Source organism: Gadus chalcogrammus, chromosome 11, assembly GCF_026213295.1.
Source record: "Gadus chalcogrammus isolate NIFS_2021 chromosome 11, NIFS_Gcha_1.0, whole genome shotgun sequence".
Classification (NCBI taxonomy): domain Eukaryota; kingdom Metazoa; phylum Chordata; class Actinopteri; order Gadiformes; family Gadidae; genus Gadus; species Gadus chalcogrammus.
The window spans coordinates 6,753,434-6,774,883 of NC_079422.1; the positions used below are offsets into that span (position 1 = coordinate 6,753,434).

Genomic DNA, 21,450 nt, shown 5'->3' on the forward strand with positions numbered 1-21,450 from the left:
GTGTGTGTGTGTGTGTGTGTGTGTGTGTGTGTGGTATGCCTCTCCCCTTGGCAGTTGGGCTGGGCCTGCTGGCTCGGTGCCGGACCATGTGGAAATGATTATTAGGCATCGGCCCTTCACGAGACATCAGGGAATGCAAGAGTTAAAAAAGAGAGCGAGAGAGAGAGCGAGAGAGAGAGCGAGAGAGAGAGAGAGAGAGAGAGAGAGAGAGAGAGAGAGAGAGAGAGAGAGAGAGAGAGAGAGAGAGAGCCAGAGAGAGCCAGAGAGAGAGAGAGAGAGAGAGAGAGAGAGAGAGAGAGAGAGAGAGAGAGAGAGAGCCAGAGAGAGCCAGAGAGAGAGAGCCAGAGAGAGTGGAGAAAACACAGAACACAAGTGAGAGGTGGATCACTGCGAGAGTGTGCTGACAGCAAGGTAGAGAAATGGCAATTTCATACGTGTTATGTTACGTGCTGGAGGGATTTCAGCAGGGAGAGGGGGGGATGGCGAGAGAGAGAGAGAGAGGCTAATGGTTGCAGATAGAGGGACGGAGAAATGGGGGAGGTATGCTGAGAGTAGGGGGGTGTAGTTTACAGGCGGTGTGGCTGAGATTACTCTGGGGGAAATGGATGACAGCACCCCCGGGGCAGGAGAAGGATGGAGGAATGAGTTTGGGGGGGATGGGGTGTTGTGGGGGGATGGGGGCTGGAAAGACGTCTGGGGTTTGAGGAATAAAAGTAAAAGATAAAGAGAAGAGATAAGATGGCAGCTGTAAAGGTCTGCTGGGAGATACAGATATTAAATCAGGAGGGATATGAGAGATCAGATCCTCGAGTTGGGTGGCCAATCAGTAGACGGCTAAAGTAACAGTCCCGTTGTCGTCCCCCTCCCTGTCTCTGTATGACGGTGTGCAGCGCTCACATCCCGCAACTGGTCCAGTGGTGTTTCGAGTCTTCAAGGTGACCTCAGTGGCGCGGGGGCCTTCAGCCACTGCGTCGTCACCGGCGACCAGAGATGAGGCAGGGATTTGTTAGTTGGCCGTCTCAGTGGAAGCTTTAGGTTTTAAACGGGTGGGTGTGGATAACCGCGCGGTGGTCAGAGCGTGGCACACACTCCAAGGCTTTGGTGGGGTTTGAAGCAACAGCCAGCGGCGGTGGCGGGCTGGGCCACATGTGGGCCAAACGTACCGCGGAGCATCCAGCCAGGCTCGGGACGGCTGGGTGAGGGTTTCTGGAGTGTGGGATGACTCAAATGGGGGTGTGTGTGTGTGGTCATATTCGAGGGCGTTGTTGCTCTTGTTGTTTTCACAGTGTCATTTCTTTATTTGAGTTTCAACCATTTTGGCAACCACAAGAAATATTCTTCGCTTGCTTGTTGATATTCTAGGGTTGGTTGGAGCTCTGTGTATTCTCTCATTCAGCCAGAGTTGATATCTGTGCTTGTTTAATTTTAAGGTTAATAAATGGAGAGCTTGGAGTTCAAGGAAAACAAGGACTACACATGTACTGATTATAAGCACGGTTGATTTGATATAGCTGCGTTTGTGTGTGTGTGTGTGTGTTTGTGTGTGTGTGTGTGTGTGTGTGTGTGTGTGTGTGTGTGTGTGTGTGTGTGTGTGTGTGTGTGTGTGTGTGTGTGTGTGTGTGTGTGTGTGTGTGTGTGTGTGTGTGTGTTATTTTACAATACATTTTTCTCATATTTCTTATGAGAGGACTGTGTCTGACTTTGTCTCTCTCTCTGTTTCTCTTTCTCCCTGCCTCTCCCTCTAACTATAATGTAACCTCTCTGTACCAGGTTGAGTAAAGGAGAGGGAGACGGCGCCTGGTGTCCAGCAGGAGCCGTCTTCCCTAGTGCCACAGAGTACCTGCAGGTCAGACCCACTGAGAAGCAGCACTCACTCATCCACCCACTGAAAGCAGGACTCAACCACCTACCATTCAGCTCACTCTCCCTCACTGACATACCCATCCTATATGTGTCTTCCTGTATATTGAGACTCAGTTTATGTGGCCTCCAGGTGGATCTGCACCAGCTCCACTTCCTGGCACTGGTGGGCACGCAGGGTCGCCATGCCGACGGCCACGGACAGGAGTTTGCTCGGAGCTACCGGCTGCGCTACTCCAGAGACGGCGTCAAGTGGATCACATGGCGGGACCGCTCCAGCCAGGAGGTAGGACACACTCGCCTTGTTCTGCTTCACTGTTTGGGAGAACAAAATCGAGCTTTGTCCCTCGGCTTAGTAACCCAACCCATGCTATTCCTACGGCTGCTTCTGATTGGCTGAGGTTTGGCGGAATGGCTCACCTGCGTGTGTTTTTCAGCAGGGGTGACTCTGTACTATTGCTTCAGGGGTCAGGGGTATTGTTACTCTGTGAAATAAGAATGTGTCCTGTAATCCAACCCCTCTCTCTCCAGGTGGTGTCAGGTAATGAGAACACGTACGATGTGGTCCTGAAGGACCTCGGCCCCCCCATCGTGGCCCGCATGGTGCGCTTCTACCCCCTGGCCGACCGGGTCATGAGCGTCTGCCTCCGCGTTGAGCTCTACGGCTGCCTGTGGAATGGTACGTGTGTGTGTGTGTGTGTGTGTGTGTGTGTGTGTGTGTGTGTGTGCGTGTGCGTGTGCGTGTGCGTGTGCGCGTGCGCGTGCGCGTGCGTGTGCGTGTGTGTGAAAAGAGTTGGTTTCCTTGTCTGTGAATGTGTGAAAAATAATGTAGGGCCGTTTCTCAATACCAAGTACTTCTGACTTGCGGACTAGGAAGTTCGAACTCGGCAAGTTTGAACTTCCTAGTACAAACTTCCGAGTACGGGAGGACGTACCTGCAATTGGAACAGCAGCGGAATCGATGATGTCACCATCTCAGCCCATCTGTTAACTGTGCTACGGCCTCATGTAGGCATATACTACTGAACAATATAAACAAATGATATAAAGCAAAACTCCCAGCCTCTTTCATTTTAAAATAGTATGTAATAATATTATTATATTATTATTACATTCAAATATTTTAAAACATAGGAATGCCCACAGAAGTCACACAGAAGTCACCTCCGATGCATCCTCGATGGTATGGCCAGTTTAAGAAAACATCAAGAACACTTCCGGGTTGTTCGACTGTACTTGACGCAAACTTTGAATTGGTACGGTACTTTGGCTACGACTGATGACGTTTCACAAGAACACAAGTACAGAAAATACATATCACACTCACACCATGCATCTGATCACCGGCCACTGATTACCTTACTGGCTCTTAAGGGTCTGGCTGTTTCCATGTGTGCGCGAGTGTGAGAGGGAGATTCTAACGTGTGTTTGTAAGCATATGGAAGAAGGAAGGGATTACTTTGAAAGTAATGATTATGTCTTTGTGCCGCACCCTCCCTCCCCCCCACAGGATCTGAACCATTAACTTGAGTTTACAGCCTCACCGCACTTCTCCCAGATAAGGAAAGACAGCCACACAATGATGAATAGTGGCTCCCCTGCCCCCATCGCTCCCCCCTCTCTCCCGCTGACTCCTCTAACTCTCTCAGTATTTACGATTCACTCACCTCCTCTTTCTCTCGGCGAATCTCCCAGAGACACAGGATGTGTGTAGATCAACACCACTGCTGAGGTTAAGCAACCCTCATCTCCCCCATCCTGCCTCCCCCCTCCCTCCCTCTCTGTCTCCCGAGGCCCTGGTCGTCTGTACGGAAGATGAAGCTCGGAGGTGGACTCTGAGCAGCATGACGCCGCTTCAGAACAAACTGTGGAATATGCACTCACTCCACACATCCATTTATCATCCTGCCCACCGCCAGCCCCCCCCTCTGTCGGAGCAGACGGGGTCTCACTGCTGCTTTTAATGTTTATTATAAAAGGATTCAGTAACGATCGCTCTCGCCTTCCCGCTTCCCTGTGATGAGTCGTATTAAGTCGACCCAGTTCTGCGAGTAACATAAGTCACACATGCACGCACACACTGGAGCACATAAACAAAGACTTGCCTTCACCTTTTGTGCATGAAACACACAAACGTATGTAGACACACAGACACACATACACATAGACACACAGACACACACACACGCGTTGACGCACACACACGTAGACACACATATAGTTTCCATCCAGGAGGTCCAGATATAGAAACTAAGACACGCTAAGACTCAACATGAAGACATGAAGCAGTGTTTGTTATGGCAGGACATGCTGTGCTGACCACCTGTGTGTGTGTGTGTGTGTGTGTGTGTGTGTGTGTGTGTGTGTGTGTGTGTGTGTGTGTGTGTGTGTGTGTGTGTGTGTGTGTGTGTGTGTGTGTGTGTTCATGTGCACGTGTGTGTGTGTGTGTGTGTGTGTGTGTGTGTGTGTGTGTGTGTGTGTGTGTGTGTGTGTGTGTGTGTGTGTGTGTGTGTGTGTGTGTGTGTGAGGAGGCTGATTAGGTTGCAAACTGGAGCAGAGAAGCTTTGCTTCACTGTAACAGGTTGCTTGGTGCTGATCCATGGATCTGTTTGTGTTACCCATATAAAACAAGCTGTGGTCTCCCGCCAGCCTGTTTCACTACTCTTTTATTCCCTCTCTTTTTGTGTTGTTTTTATCCATCTCAGTGGAGTGGGAAAAATATTGGGAGCTATTACCATCTCACTCTCTTAATCAATCTGTCTCTCTCTTCATCGTTTTCTCTGTTAATAATGAAATCTGTACTGCAGTTAAAAAGTTTTACTGCAACTGTTGGTGTTGGCGTAAGCATTTAAAGAAATTATTAAATGTATGTTTGGATTTACAAAGACATTTGGGCGGCGTGTTCTGCCTTCCCACTGTGATTCCACACCCTCAAACTGTCTGGGTTTCCCCCAAAAGAGAAGGTGGATGGGTTCGCTTGTATTTCTGAATGTTCTTGTTGGTCTCTGTAATCCGAGGAAATGTGTGTTCCTGATGTCTCGATGTGATTTGACAGCTTTTCACCAGCGTTTTCCAGCTTGTGTGTGAGTGTGTGTGTGTGTCTGTGTTTATCTGTGTGTGTGTCTGTGTTTATTTGTGTGTGTGTCTGGTAGCCCTTCACTGCAGCCAGGGTTCATTAAGGTCGTTCTGTATTGGTTCAAGGGCTTTGCTTTGCTCACAATAGTGGTGACCGTTCTGGCTCTGTGCCGAACAGCTTGGACAGATTTTTGTGTTTGAGTCTTCCTAATTTATTTGAATGTGTTTCTTCCTAATGGCTCTCTCTCTCTCCGTCCCTCTGTCACTCTCCATCTCTCTCAGACGGACTGAAGGCGTACACGGCTCCAGTAGGTCATGTGATGCAGCTGTCCGGGATGCCCGTGTACCTGAACGACTCTACCTATGATGGAGGCCTGGAGCAGGGGTAAGATGTCCAGCCTCTTGGGGAGTAGACACCCCTCCTAGACCTCGATATGGATACTCCCCCCACAACCCTTCTCTTAGAACCACTTATTTTGACATCAACAGGGATGCGAGGCTGTACCTCGATTTTGTTATGACAGACCTGTCACTGGGGTTGATTTAGATTTACAAGGCTGGAGGCTGAACTGGGAGTGTCATAGGATGGTTGGGAAATCCGTCTTTGTCAGTCGGTATGATGTTCTGTTGGCTCGGGACCAGCTGAGCCTTCACCCCGACCCCAGCACAGCGTGTGAGGAGCCAATCAGGCCTATCGTAAGCTAAAGGGAATGACGTTACCGGGACTTTATTGTGGAGGTATTTCGTGCTGTGTTTTCTCGGCTTCGCCGTCCAAGGTAAGGGTGATGCCAGTGGAAGGGGGTTTGTGTATTGTGGATGGGTGAGGTCTGCACGCACATGGGTCGGGTTAATGGTCCTTAAATGTTTGGCTAGTGGTTGAGCTAACACATTTGATGTAACCCAGATGTGTTTGCAGCAGATGTGTGTGTGTAAGAGAGAGAGACTTGGAGGAAAGCTTGCAAGCTTTACGGGATCCATTCGGTTAAAGTGTACGATTCCGTAGTTGGGCAATTGTGAATGAGGGAGAAAGAGAAGAAAGAGGCAGTGTAATATTATTTGCACTGGTATTTGCATATTCTTTGCACTTATAAATAAGGGTTGTCTTCGTGAGAAATTATCTTGCTCTTACCAAAATGCCGATGCTATTTACTGATATTTTGATGAGAACAACAAAGGAACCTTTTAAGATAATGTTTATCATGGTTTTCTGTGGTTAAATTCTGAAAGGTTGTTGTTTGCTTGTGCGTTCTGCACCCGTTGGTCCGGTACACATAGTGGAGAGCCACAGGCCACATGATGGAGTCATGATGTATGTTGACGTGTGTGTGGAGAAAAAAAAAAAAACTCTGTGTTGGACATAATGCCAACACCGCAGATGCACCCGGAAACGCCAGCTCTGCCATGAAGCGTGCTGCCCTGCGACGCCAGGGCGCAGCCCGCCGTGTCCGTTGGACCACAGTGTCCACATCAAGGGCAGGAACCGCTGGCCCACTCATACAGGGAAGCACCGCTGGGGAAGGCCCCAGGGATCTCCTCCATCACAGAGAGAATGAAGAGTGCTAAGAAAAGACATTACAATTCCAAGCACGCCTTTCCGAAGCATAAACCGGAAAACCAATGAAAAGCCAAACAGACTGAATGTCCAACATCGACCCAGGAGAATCGATCAAAGCAAATTGAATTCTGCGCCATGACATGGCAGGATAAGTCCTAGTGATTGGATGGTTCGTCTCCCACTCTAAATGTTCTGAGGTCGATCACCGGCGCCTATAGGCAACCCGTCAAGGCATCCTTTAGCAAGTGCCTTCGCTCCTCCTGCTTCTTAATGATGTTATTTATTATTTGCCTTTTTATTGCTTTATTGACAGTTGGTTGAAAGACGGAGGGAATGATAGGGCTATAGGTCTGGATTGAACCTGGGTCGCTACGAGGCGTATCACCGTGTGGTTAGCGCATTAGTAGGTTAAGCCATGTACCTAATGAAATTCCTAAATTACTTGAACAAAAGAGTCAATTCTAATTCCATGAAGAAAATAAACAGGAGCAGCACTATGAAGCAGTCATAATACTAATCCTCACAATTCTGCAGAACTGCTGCTCCCAGCCCACCTTAACTGCAACATAATGGGAGTAATAAAGGGCCAACAAACTGCACAAAACTCTTTTTTGTATGACAATGAAGTCATTATGATTCTGAAATACCTTAAATAGTTCACAAGATAAATGAAAACTAAAGCAACCTGTCATAAGTATATTTGTGTATGAATATATTGATCAACGCTTGTTTGGGAAATTAGTTATTTTATGCAAAATATCCCCCTGACCGATGCGTATTCCTTCACCCGTGCAGGGTGCAGTTCGGAGGCCTGGGCCAGCTGTGTGACGGGGTGCTGGGGGAGGACGACTTCTGCGAGACGAAGGAGCTGAGGGTGTGGCCGGGCTACGACTACCTGGGCTGGAGCCGCGACATGCTGGGGCAGGGCGGCGTCGCCATCGAGTTCCACTTTGAGAAGCCGCGCGTCTTCCACTCCATGCAGGTAGGAGGGGGCTGAGCGCTAGGGACGAGGGCGTGATGGGATGATGGAGCCCTTAAGGGTGTGTGTGTGTGTGTGTGTGTGTTTCTGTGCGTGTGTGTGTTTCTGTGCGTGTGTGTGTTTCTGTGTGTGTGAGTTGGTGGGCGTGTTGCGCACAAGGTGGTCAGTTGAAATCCATTCTTCCCATTCGTCGGTCGCTTAAGCTAGATTTCCCCGGCTCTCAGCAGGCGAGCCGTTGAGCTCCATCGACCCTCCTGGCTGAATTCCTGCAGGTTTGGTTTGGCTTTTCTCTTTCCTCTCCACCAAACAGTGGCTCCGATGATCCTCCATCTAATCACCATCCATTCCCATTGTCGGGCTGCTGACCACAGGAGCCCTTTACTCTCTTTACTTTAAACACTTTCGTCCATTTAATTAGTAGTTATCTGGCTGTTGGTAAGCACGGGCACAGTGTGACTGTGCTGGGTGTCTCCGTCTGCATCTGTCTTGCATCATGGGCTGTTTGTGTGTCTGTGTGGTTTTGGGGGGGGGGGGGGGGAGTTATACTGTGAAGAAGCGATATTAATGTGAGGCAACTCGGTTTAAGGGATGTGTGTAGTGTCATGGGAAACAGAGGATGGGAATGTTGGTTAGGGTGGGATGGGCGCTAGACATGTACGCAGCCATCGTGCGTGACTAAACGTTAGAGGAATACTCTTGCCCCATCTTGAGTGTGTGGAAATAGCAAAAGGCCGTAAAACAATTCAGTGTCTCCCCCACACCACTGCAATCACAGTCACAGAAATCGACCCTGTCTAAATAACGATAAATCAACGTGTTATTTTCCAGTCACACACAATGAACCAACAGCCATATATTATCCCTACACTGTTGTTTGACTGGGACCCAGTCAAACAACCGCCCAAAGAAGGGTGCCTGGGTGTCGTTCTCTCGGTCGGTTCTAAAGTCTGTTTCTAATACCTTTAAGTACTTTAGTTTATTTTTCTTAACGTTAATCCCAAGCGACACGTCCCTCCATGCTGGCCCGTAGGAGCGGATGTGTCGTACACACGGGTCAAGTCAATAGAGAGAGGGAACCTGAGCCCCAAATCTGTCTCTTGTCCCGGGCTGGCCTGCCTTCCATGACCTGCGCCTAATCATTCTCCCACTAGGGTAACATGCCCTTTGACCCCAGTCGGTCACAGACTGTACGTTATACCTTGACAACGCAGGGTCTGGTCCCTTCCCCCGGGCATACACTTTACAAGGTTGCAGCTACAATGGTGATTACACTCTACAAAGCCCTACAAACTAAGCTGAACACAATCAAAGCAGGCAATCTATATTAGAGTAGCTACAATGATTTAAAGAAGACAACTTGGCAGAGTAGTCGTATAATGACTTTGTAGAGAGATAATATGTAAGTACTGCGCATACTTGAGTTTGAAACAAGGGCCACATTAACAGTACAGGAATGGGGATTAATCTAACGCACTACTTTGTTTCCGTGCCGAGCTGCGTTTTGGTTGCATTGAATCCCTGCTCACCCTGAAGGAGTAGTGTGTTACTCTGTTAGCCCCGCCCCCCCGGCTTAAGCCAGCCACACAGTAGATGGCATCAGTTACATGTTAACCAGCCGCTGGCACAGCTGTTCCCTATGTCTTGCAACAGTCACACGTGTGTGTCTGTGTGTTGCCCAACTGGTTCTGTCCATATGTAACACATGTGACTTGTTTTGTGTGTGTGTGTGTGTGCGTGTATATGTGTGTGTGTGTGTGCGTTTGTGTTTCTTCCCATGTGGAATATTTCTGTGGGTTCCCAAGGGAGTTCGTGTGTGGGGATGTGTGTGTGTGCGTGCAAATATGATTGTGTGTGGGTGTATGTTCCCCTCATGTGGTTTGGGTTAGCGAGGCATTTTCTTTGCTAAAAGTGTCAGTTTAATGTCTAGGCTGTCATGGCCGCTCTTTGCACCAGCCTTTCTCCTACGGAGGGAGAAGACCCTCGCATCACCTCCTCCTTATCCTCCTCCCATCCCATCCCACACATCTATTGTTTTGACCTCTACCTTTGCTCGTTAAACATCTTCCATCTCAGCCCTGCCCCCCGGCCCCCTTGCACCCTCTCCTCATCCTAAATCTCATTCAGTTCACCCGATTCACCCGATTCATCCTCACGCCCTTGCCTCGCATCTGTCCCCCGCCTCGCCTTCACCGATGCATTAAATTAGCATTTACAGCATCACCTCTCGTTGGCTCCACTCTGGCGCTGGGAACAAGAGAGCAGTTGTTGACCTTTTCCCTGTTCCTCACTCCCATCCCTTGTTATTCTCCCATCGTCCCGTGCTCTCCCTTTTCTCCCTCTACTGCTCTTTAATTCCCTTGCTCTCTCATCCTTCTTGCAGTCTGGACGTCCACTCTGGAAGTGTGTTGAGGCCATGAGCGCTTAACATTAAACAGGATAGAAACGTCGTTAATTCAGTGTAAATTAAATCCCTCCCATAGCTCTCGGTAAACACCTCCATACAGGCTGCTTTGGATGGGTACAAGGGGACTGTCTGTCTCTTTTTCGTGAGATAAGATAATATGTAATTTATTAATCCCAGATGCGTAAATGCAAGTGTCACAGCAGAAAGCACAGGACAGCCATTTGAATTTGAAAGAGATAAGAAAGTTGGTTTTGAGCCAGGTGAAGAGTAAATTGAATGAGCACTTCATCCTGTCCTCCTCTTCTCTCCTCCTCCTCCTTCTCCCCCCACCAAATTCCTCCTCCTCCTCCTCCTCCTCCTCCTCCTCCTCCTCCCCACCCACTCAACCCTACCTCTCATCCTCCTCCTCCCCCAGGTGCACAGCAACAACCGTCACACCCAGGGCGTGCGCGTCTTCAACCGGGTGGAGTGCCTCTTCAAGGCCACGCTGCTGAAGAAGTGGAGCTCCCCGGCGCTGGTGCTGGCGGTGCCCCTGGAGGACCTGAAGGACCCCTCGTCGCGGCCCATCTCCCTGCCGCTGGGCGCGCAGACCGCCCAGATCCTGAGCTGCACCTTCTTCTTCGCCGACCGCTGGCTCCTCATCAGCGAGATCTCCTTCTTCTCCGGTGCGTGGAGGATGAGAGCGAACCCCCGCCTCACCTACGCCGACCATAGGAAGCTATCAGCCCTTGATAAACATGTTCGCTATATCATGTTATCTTATCTGTAGAGCGGTTCTTTGTGCAAATACAACAGCCAATGCAGGAACAGCACAAGGACTCTCTCGGTTTGGGTCCATTTGTGGTGGAGATACTGTATTTCTTGTCCTGCTCATTATGAACCATGGGGGGAATTGAATGTGTTCTGGGTTTGATTCCAGAATGTCCACTCTCTGCCTGTGGGCATCCTTGAGCATAAATCCTGACCTTTACCTGCTCCTCATTTCAATGCTGCCGAAGTTGCTTGGGAAATAAGGGTCTGCTGAATGACTTAATGGAGAAAAGTACATTTTAATGAGGCTATGACTCTAAATTAAATGATCTTGACTCTCCCTTCCTCTGTCTCCCCAGAGCCGTACGGTGCCGACGCCACGGAGAAGTCTTCCTTCCCGCCCCGCCTCGCTCCTCCTCCTCCCCCATCTCCCTCAACCACGGCCCCTCCGCCCGTACTCCTCAGCTCCCACGTCCCCACGTCCGGCTACAACGCGTCCAACGCCACCACGGAACCATCTGGTGAGTTAACTGTTGACTCTTTCAATTCCTCCCTCTCCTCCTCCTTTTCTTCAACCCTCTTCCTCCTTTCTTCCATTACCTACACCTGTCCATCTCCTCCCCATCTGTTCCTCTTCATCCCTCCCTTTTCCCAGTTCCTATTCCCTCCCTTTCCCTCTTCCTCCTCCCTCACCTCTCTTGCTATATGCACCTTTGCTTATCTCTCACCCTCTCTCTCTCGATCGCCCCTCCCTCCCCTCTCCCATGTGTCTCGAGGCGTCGGGGATCGTGGGAGGCGGGGGGGTGGGGTCTTTGTATGATGCCCCACAGACTCCATTGGCTTCCTTCCCGGACAGTCTCAGGGTCTCAAACCCAACTCAGTCAGAACTAGGAACTTTAGCAAAGTATTCACGTCTGCTACATGGTTACAATATATGCAAAAAGGGAGAGCATGCAAGGACAGCTTGGCCAACCACGGCAACAAAGACTGAAATTCATGACCTGGAGGGATTGAGGGAAGGAAAATGTCCAGAGATCTCCCTCCGTCCTCATCACCATTTCTGCATTCATTGATTTATTTACTTTACTCCCTGGCTCCTTCTCGCCATCTCTCCCTCACTTTTGCCATCTCTCATTTTTGCTATCGCTCTCTCTCTTTTTCTTTCTTTCTTTCTTTCTTTCTTTCTTTCTTTCTTTCTTTCTTTCTTTCTTTCTTTCTTTCTTTCTTTCTTTCTTTCTTTCTTTCTTTCTTTCTTTCTTTCTTTCTTTCTTTCTTTCTTTCTTTCTTTCTTTCTTTCTTTCTTTCTCTCTTTCTCTCTTTCTCTCTTTCTCTCTTTCTCTCTTCCTCACTTTCTCTTTCTCCCCCCTCTTCATCATTCGTTCCTCCAGACCCCCCCCTGACCACTGGCTTCGGGATGAACGGAACAGCTAACGGCTCCCTAGCAGGTGAGAGGAACAGAAGGGGAGGTGGGTGGGGGAGAGCTGTGTACCTCCTCCCCCCAGCAGGTTAACCAGTCCCTTAGCTCTGCGGCTGACATGCAGTATATATGGAGAGAAAAGACTCTTGGCCCCGTGCCCCGCCCCTGTGTTGGAGGGGGGGGGGGGTCCTGGAGATATACAGTCACGGGGAAATACCTTTACACCCCTATAGGACAGGATATTTATGTGCTGTAATAACTTTGGTTTCCTGGGGTCTCCTGCGTGTTTTTTAAGATCAAACTCTTACAAAACCACCACGCAATGGCTGGGCCCAAAGGCTTGGAATCTGGTCAAATCGTGTGTGTGTGTGTGTGCACACATTTGGCTTTGTTTTGCTTATCGGCTTTGGTTGTCAGGCCTACCTTGGAATTCTTACCCCTATGCTGGTAGACCAAGAGAAACAGAACAAGCATAGCAACATATGCACAGGCTAACTGCATGTTGTACACCAAAGCACAGAATTCACTAAATCATTTTATTGTGTGTGTGTGTGTGTGTGAGTGTGTGTGTGTGTGTGTGTGTGTGTGTGTGTGTGTGTGTGTGTGTGTGTGTGTGTGTGTGTGTGTGTGTGTGTGTGTGTGTGTGTGTGTGTGTGTGTGGATGTGTTTGTGCTCGTGGAGGGGTATGTATGTTTACATGCATGCACGTATGTCTTGCTTGGAAGGTTACTTGTTCCTAACCTGCCGACGACATGATTAATAGTGGGCACCATCTGGTCTCAATCATTGTCATGATTTGATAATGCACCCTGACTTTCTGTGTAATCCTGTGGGGAGAGGTAAGTGCGGTGGCTGTGTTAAGAGGAATGGTTGGAGATTCTGTCGAGGCAGAACAGTGTTCCTATTGTACTGCAGGCTTTTAGAGGCTCTCTACTCAGAGCGTGTCTGCTATTTTGTACGGTTGGATAAAAGCTCATGTGACACCAAATCTGCCCAATCAGTGACTTACCAATGAGTTGGACACAATGCCAGACGGCACACTGGCTTCAAAATCACACACTTTACTCTGCTGTTCACTCAAATACATCATGCTGCATGCATATAGGAGTTGGGGACTTCATGTAATATCCTTATTTCAATAGAAGTAACTTACTGTGTGCGTCAGAGCGTGAGTCACTGTCTTGCTTTGAAAGCCGTATATAGTCTGGTATCAGTATGCATCAAGGATGTAAAGGATGTCACTTCTATAACTGACCTCACTGCTGTAACCCGGTCACTTTAATGACCATGTAACTGCCATAAAGAGCATGTTAATCCCTCTACTGGAAGATGAACATTACCAGCTGTGCGTTTGCCCTTGTATCCCCATCTTGCTATACCTCTTATCCCCCTCCTACCTGTCTCTCTCCTCACCTTATGTCTTGTTTTTATCCCGCTCTTGGCTATGCCAGCTCTTGGTGTTTTTATCTCTGGATTGTTAGATGAATTGTAAGGTGACCTTGGGTGTCATGAAAGTCGCCTTGAACTAAAATGTATTATTATTAATATTATTATTACTCTGCCTGACTGTGGTTTGATGTGCATGTGAACGTACTGATACACAAAATCACTTCGATAAGCCTCATAGCATATGATTGCATTAACGGCATTTCCCTTTTGACCATTCTCTATAATCTGCTTATGTTACCTTCAGGTTCCAACTTTGCTGACATCACTCCCAGGGCGGGACTTCCCGTGGCCAAGGACGACAGAAGTAACACCGCCATTCTCATTGGCTGCCTGGTGGGCATCATCCTGCTGCTATTGGCCGTCATAGCTGTCATTCTCTGGAGGCAGTACTGGAAAAAGATATTGGGCAAGGTAGGAACGATACAGGTGCACTAGTCTGGTGCAGGCTTGCACTCTTTCTGACAAATGTCCATTAGCGTATTTCAGCCCACTAACAGTGCAATGGTTTGGCATCCAGAGCATGACTTTGTTGTTCAACAAGCCAAGCAACAGTAACCAAATCCAGACCTGCTGGGAAGGATCCTGAATCTGCTTCTAATTGTGCGGTCCTGCGGTATAAATATCCACAACTGGACTCAAGACATTATATCTTACCCCGCGGTGGGGGAAACATGTTTGGTCCGCATTAAGCATTCCTGTCCGCTCCCCCGTGTGTCCAGGCCCATGGCAGCATGTCCAGTGATGACCTGCGCGTTCATCTGTCAGTGCCCTCCGACCACGTGGTCATCAACAACACACACAGCTACTCCAGCCGCTACCAGCGCATCCACACCTTCCCCGAGGAGCGGGAGCGGGAGGGCGAGGGCGAGTACCAGGAGCCCACCGCCCTGCTGCGACCCAGGAACCACCGGGACCGAGACAGCACCGGTGAGCACACACACACACACACACACACACACACACACACACACACACACACACACACACACACACACACACACACACACACACACACACACACACACACACACACACACACACACACACACACACACACACACACACACACACAAGAGGATAGACATACACGTGCTCACACATGAGTATAGACATATACGTACACACTTGAGTATAAACACACGCGTACACACGTACACCCACATGAGCATAGACACACACAGTTAAACTCATGAGGATAGAAACACACGTAAACACATGAGCATAGACACACACACACACACACAGACACACACACACGCACACATACACACACACATGATTATAGACACACAGGTACATCCATGAGGATACACGTGTACATGCACATTGGGGCGGACCCGCACACTCACAACCACATGCATACGGTACTTTGAGGGTGCCTATAATTATAAGGTAGTGTTGGTTTATTGTAATTATTTCTAGCTCTGAAGACGTCTATTTGATTGACAGGAACTCTTCAGTCCGGCATTATAATAATATAATAAATGTAGTAGTACATACTTTCAAAAAGGGGCAAAGCCATGTCAATCAGGAAGAAATTTGCGATGAAAGTACAAGAAATTCTCCTTTTGAAACAGCCATCGTGCGGCAGTTTGTCCTGGAACGTTTTCGTCTGTGCGATCCGAGATACCCTGCAGGGGTTTTATCAAATCAAACGGCAAACGCATTCCTAGACACCAAAGAAAGGGGGAAACTAAAGTCAGGTTTGAGCGGAAAAAGGGGACTCCGGGCACGGCCGCCTGCAACACACTGTTTTGATAGAGCAGCAAACAAATACCAAATGGACCCAGACAGGCTGCCATGGAGCGACAGCCTCTGGGAAGATGTGCAGCGAAGAGGGGCACAATAGACCCTTTGTTCTCCGACTCAGACAGGAGACGGAGGGAATAGAAAAGCATGGAGGCTCAGTAGAGGGTGGGGGGGCATTGCTGCTGTTGCTCTGCGTTACAGGAGGTTGGCATGCTGTCTTAACTTGTGTGTGTGTGTGTGTGTGTTTTAAAGTAACAAGCGTCCATAACCTGTTATTTCATCCTGAGTCGTCCTCGTCATTGTTTGGTCGTAGCCTGTGTCGTGTTTATGTTGCTTGCTGTGATCCGAGTGTCGTCGATTCGCTAACTGTGAGAAGCCAGTCGTTGTAGCGCTGTGTCCTTGCCTTGTGTCATACTTGTGTTGTGCGTTGTGTGGTGTGCGCCGACGTGCGTGTGCTGCTTGCCGCTGCACCGTGCGCTGTGTGTGCCTTGCCTCGGTGTGCCAACGTGTTTGTGTGTGTGTTTGTTTGTGTGCTATGCGTGTGCCTTGTTCCGTGTGTCCACCCAGCCTTGCTGTTAAACAACCCAGCCTATCACCTGCTCCTGTCAGATCAGAGCGACGCCGCACGGCCCCTGGCCGTCCCGGGCCACTCTCCGGCTCAGGAGAAGAGCCTCAATGTGCCCCAGGGTAAGAGACCCCCGACCTGGGGGGGCCCCCCACTACATACCCCAGGGCAGCGGTGGTGCTATTAACAGCTCTCAGGGGCACTCAACACACCGCCGGCTTTGCTCTTGAAGACCCGACTGCACATCAAACTGCATGCATTTGACTTTCACCTCGACTCTCCTGAAACCCGTATTTACTTGCTTACTTACTCATTAATTTAACTTCTAACCCACTCTGTCACTTACTAACGCACTTACTGATTCACAGACTCACTCGCTTACCCATTTCCTGGTTCATTTAGCGCTGAAGGTTGCTCCAACCGTGTCTCTAATCAAGAGAAGAAAGGGTGTTAGGATTTCTATCTTCTTAAACAAACTATAAAAAAGGACCGCTCGTCCTCTTTTCATCTCTTCCATTACGTCCTCCTCAAGTCCGCCCTCCCTGACCCCCATCCCCCCCCCCACCCTCTTTCCCCTCCCACAGCGTGTGCCATGGACCGGGACGACCTGGAGAAGGGCTTCCCCCCTGCCCAAGAGGAGCCTCCCCCATACCCGGGCTCCCCCCCCTACCCCTCCCTGTCTCCCCCCGTGTCTCCGCCGCAGCCCCCCAGCGTGCCCCACTACGCCGAGGCGGACATCGTCAACCTGCAGGGTGTCAGCGGCAACAACACATACGCCGTGCCCGCCCTGGCCTCGCCGGGCCCCGGGGCCGACGGCGGGCCCCTGCCCGAGCTGCCCCGCCAGTGCCTCGTCTTCAAGGAGAAGCTCGGCGAGGGACAGTTTGGAGAGGTAGGGAGGAGCAGGAGAAGAGTATGTGTGCGCGTGTATCAAGCCCAACACACACCGGCGCCGAAGCGGCTTGTCAAAAAGAACGCCCCCATTATTTTGGACGTACTAGTACTAGTACCACCACACCGGCGGCGGCTAGACGCACGCCAGCGCTCGGTGGCGCGCTGCCCCGCTAGGCTTCACGCCACTATTCTATTCCCTAGCATCGCCGCCCCTGAAAATGCGCTTTTTTAATGCTGTTTGGTACATCCCGGCTTGATACAAGGTCCTGCACATATGGAAATTGATGATGCACTAACAATTCCACAATGCAAAAAGAATGAGCAATGACGTGAAGTGTGTAAAGTGACTGAACCTTAAACAAAGTGCCCGACAGTACATAAAGTAACTATGAATTAATGTGAGTATCATTGTAAGCACAAACAGAGGATCATGGGCATCAGGGCCATATATGTCGTCATAAAACAACTGGTATAACGTTATGGTAGCCTATACCGACTATGTTTGTTGATCTGCTTCTTTCAAAACATATCACAACGGTGCTGCAGCGCACCGCTTCCTATTGGTGCTAGGGCCGGCAATTGACGGGCGTGAAATGCGCACCGCGGCGCTTTGGCGCCGGTGTGTGGCCGGCTTCAGTGTATGTGTTCTTATGCACAGATAAGCTGATATTAACTTGCTCAAGGCAATTAAGAAACGATCGTACTTTATTAATTCCAAATGAGAAATTCAGGACCATAGCACAATAGAATAAGAGAAACAATAAATCTACAAAATTATACAGAAATTGGACGATTAAGACAACTACTTAACTCATCAATTTCAATGTAAATCCAACTGTGTAACTATTGTACTCCAACGTCTTATGGTCGGTTTTCTCATTCTGCTTCCCGTTGTAGGTGCACCTGTGTGAAATCGAGAGCCCTCAAGATCTGCCCAACCTGGAGTTCCCCTTCAACGTGAGGAAAGGGCGCCCTCTCCTGGTCGCCGTGAAGATACTGCGCCCCGATGCATCCAAGAACGCCAGGTCTGTAGCATACTGATAGATTTGTATTTCTATTGCTATTAAGCTATAAAGACACATTTTTCTATGTTTACCAGTGATTTGTTTTTGTTTTCTTATGATTGAGCTGTCCTCTGTTCTGAATAGTTTATCTTCTTTATTAGTTCCTCTTGTATATGCTTCAGTCTGCCTTCTTTTACATTAATTGAGGCTCTCTCTCTCGCTCTCGCTCTTTCCCCCCCTCAGGAACGACTTCCTGAAGGAGGTGAAGATCTTGTCGCGGCTGAAGGATCCCAACATCATCAGTCTGCTGGGCGTGTGTGTGAGCAGCGACCCACTCTGCATGGTCACAGAGTACATGGAGTCAGGGGACCTCAACCAGTACCTGTCCCAGCGCGCCCTGCTCGACAAGTCCGGGCCCTCGCACAACGCCCCCACCATCAGGTAACATCTTGAACTCACCCGATGGTGCATCAGCAGGCACACACATACAACAACATGTTCATGTGTGTGAGCGTGACTATGAGTTAAAAAAAAAAAAAAGTTTTCAAAAGAAAAATATATAGAAAGTGCAGATTAGCTGGATACATATCTGTACATTATTTTAGGCAAAATTTCACAGTTCTCAGTTCCAAAGTGTTTTTTCAGAGAGACATAAATACATCATGTTTTCAAACTCTGTTTGAATAATCAGAATTTATATTGACCAAAATAATCATGATTATAATTTTTCCATAATCGAGCAGCCCTAGTGTGTGTGTGTGTTAAGGTATCTGGGTCTATGTCTTGTCTGTATCTCTACATCACTCTGCCTGTTTCTCTCTCTCTCTCTCTCTCTCTCTCTCTCTCTCTCTCTCTCTCTCTCTCTCTCTCTCTCTCTCCCCCTCTCTCGCTCTCCCTCTCTCTCTCTCTCTCTCTCTCTCTCTCTCTCTCTCTCTCTCTCTCTCTCTCTCTCTCTCTCTCTCTCTCTCAGCTACCCGGCCCTCATCGCCATGGCGGGCCAGATCGCGTCGGGGATGAAGTTTCTGGCGTCGCTGAACTTCGTCCACCGGGACCTGGCCACCCGGAACTGTCTGGTGGGCGGCGAGAAGGGCGAGGGCGGGGACGAGCGTGGCGGGGAGCGCCCCATCAAGATCGCAGACTTTGGGATGAGCAGGAACCTGTACGCCGGGGACTACTACCGCATCCAGGGCCGCGCGGTGCTGCCCATCCGCTGGATGGCCTGGGAGTGCATACTCATGGTGTGTGTGTGTGTGCGTGTGTGTGTGTGTGTGCGTGTGTGCGTGTGCGCGTGTGTGTGTGTGTGCGTGTGTGTTTGTGTGCGTGTGTGTGTGTGTGTGTGTGTGTGTGTGTGTGTGTGTGTGTGTGTGTGTCGCATATTTTGAGCCTTGGTGAGGGTTGGGGTTGACATATGAAGAGAATGTGGATAAGTACGTTTTATATACATGTATACATGTATTTCAAATAAGGTTTAACATAGTATAAAGTTGAACTAGCTGTTAAAGGCATTTTTGTGAACGTCTTTTATAAGGCTTTTGCATGAGACAAGAGGGGCGAGGAGTACGCCCCTCTTTTCAAAGAGTGGTAGGTTTGTTGTGGTCTCTCAGGTTGTGCATCGCTTTGATTCAGAACCCCTCAAAACCAAAGCTAGCTGTCAATCACTGTGCTATGTGTTCGGGCTCACAATAGAGAAATGTAATTGGACTTTGGACACATTTCAGTTTAACACCAGCATGTACCATAACTACCGGTACCTTATGCAGCCGCGTACCGGAAGTTAGCACAGATGCATCTTTTTCATATACCGCAGATATATGAAAAATAGAACAACTGACTATGTCATAGTTGATGATGTGAAAATACATACAAATGAATTTGAGTCCACTTGAATAGACATGAGGGTGTTGATGAGGATGATGATGAGAACGACGATGATGATGATGACCACGATGATGATGATGATGATGACGCTGATGTGCTCTCAGGGGAAGTTCACGACAGCCAGCGACGTGTGGGCGTTCGGCGTGACGCTGTGGGAGATGCTGAGCGTGTGCCAGGAGCAGCCGTACTCCAACCTAACGGACGAGCAGGTGATCGACAACGCTGGGGAGTTCTTCAGGAACCACGGCAGACAGGTACGTACGCACACACACCCTGAGACCGCAAACAACATGGAGGTGGGGTCTGCGACGTCACCCGTTGGTTCACACACCACCGTTCGGCGGGGGATAGGTGCATTCTAAGGAGCTCGCCAGGCTTTATATAGTGCAATATAGTGTTGAACTTGAAAATGTACGTATTACGTACATTTTTTTATTGAATGCAATCACATTTCTTCCCGTTGACTTAGAACAGTGGAGAGTCATCCTGCATCCACCCCCGCAAACCCTGTGTTAGTCTCCTCCGCCTGACCCTCCCAACAGGCATGTCATGTGGGGCCACTTGAGACACACACACACACACACACACACACACACCTCCACCCTGGAGGCCCAGGGGAGAGGTTGTAGCCGGGGTATACTGCCCATTTCCCCCAGAGGGTGCCAGTGAGCACATTAGCGCTGAAACCAGGTGGAGAAGCAAGGCTTAAAAAGCTGGCTTCAAGACTCTAACGGGGCACTCAGGGTTCTCGTGTGGAGACACCATTCCTTGAGGGGGAGACAAACAGGAATACCTGTGGGGCGTGATTTCATCCAGGGAGACACCAGTGGGACGTGATTCCGAAGAGGAGTTCAGTTTGATGAAAGCACACACACATCACTGTCGCACGCAAACAGACCACTGATTCAGAACTTGGAAAAACACTTCCAGATTTGGAACATCCCGAGGACTATCCACATCTGCTACCACCAGATGATCTACCTACCATTGAGACCTCTACAACAAGTCGTACAGAAGTTGAATGCAGCATAAAGAGATTGAAAAATGTCAGAAGTCCAGCAGCTGAAATACTCACGATCCGAAGGGACGATAAAGTACGTTGTGCTACTAGTAGGCATGATATGGTCCTGCCTGGAAGTGCCCACCAAATGGCTAGGCATAACCTGTCTGCACAAGAGAGTGCTGTAGTCACTTGCTGAAAACTACAAAGGACTTAGCATAATTGCAACAACCTTAAAAGTTGTATCAGGCATTGTCACTGACAGGTTCAGAGAAACATATGAGCAAGTTGTTCTATCTACACAGTTTGGATTCAGGGCAAACCGATCAACAAATGTGCAATATATACCTTATGTCAGATACTGTAAACATTGAGGCAATCAAGAACCTCAATTTTCACAGCCTTTATCGAGAGATGCCTTATTCTGCTGCCTTGACATTCGACTTGGATGTCCACACCAGATTGCTATACTATGTGCAATGTACACTGGTAACAAGGCAAGCCTTAAGGGGACTACTAGTTTCTTTGAAACTCTAGTCGGGGGCTGCTATGGTGCCTTGGATCTCCTCCCATCTTTAACATATATATGGACTTTGTAGTAAGAGTAGCCCGAAGTGAAACATTGAAAGGATTTCCCGAATCTGGCTTTACAGTGAACTTCTGTGTGCGAGGGGTACGAGGGGGTTTTGAACAAAAGAATGTTCCTAGTCGGAGTGACAGAAGAAAAAATATTGACCCAAAATTACAAGTCAAAGGTGACCTGGAGTTTCAAGATCTCTAACGAACAGCTGCGCTATATAACTGACACCCTCCCAACACGTGACTTTTGCTACCTACAACATCTTAAGTATGGAGGTCATGTATGTAGACCGGA

The 21,450-nt window shown here is 49.0% G+C and overlaps 1 protein-coding gene across 4 annotated transcripts in view; it reads left to right on the forward strand.

Annotated features, from left to right (window-relative positions):
• The window catches only part of ddr1 (discoidin domain receptor tyrosine kinase 1), a 41,838-nt gene that overhangs the window by 16,773 nt on the left and 3,615 nt on the right, over positions 1–21,450 (forward strand). Inside the window, exons 4-19 of one of the 4 annotated variants that reach the window (XM_056601311.1) lie at positions 1,771–1,846; positions 1,994–2,146; positions 2,392–2,539; positions 5,218–5,320; positions 7,286–7,472; positions 10,289–10,538; positions 10,983–11,144; positions 12,012–12,068; positions 13,734–13,900; positions 14,209–14,416; positions 15,806–15,925; positions 16,388–16,692; positions 17,592–17,719; positions 17,942–18,139; positions 18,669–18,936; positions 19,681–19,830. In XM_056601311.1, the coding sequence (XP_056457286.1) occupies positions 1,771–1,846; positions 1,994–2,146; positions 2,392–2,539; positions 5,218–5,320; positions 7,286–7,472; positions 10,289–10,538; positions 10,983–11,144; positions 12,012–12,068; positions 13,734–13,900; positions 14,209–14,416; positions 15,806–15,925; positions 16,388–16,692; positions 17,592–17,719; positions 17,942–18,139; positions 18,669–18,936; positions 19,681–19,830 (2,680 nt within the window). The remainder of the gene's footprint in view (positions 1–1,770; positions 1,847–1,993; positions 2,147–2,391; positions 2,540–5,217; positions 5,321–7,285; positions 7,473–10,288; positions 10,539–10,982; positions 11,145–12,011; positions 12,069–13,733; positions 13,901–14,208; positions 14,417–15,805; positions 15,926–16,387; positions 16,693–17,591; positions 17,720–17,941; positions 18,140–18,668; positions 18,937–19,680; positions 19,831–21,450) is intronic. The other 3 variants (XM_056601312.1, XM_056601314.1, XM_056601313.1) reach the window with 3 other exon arrangements.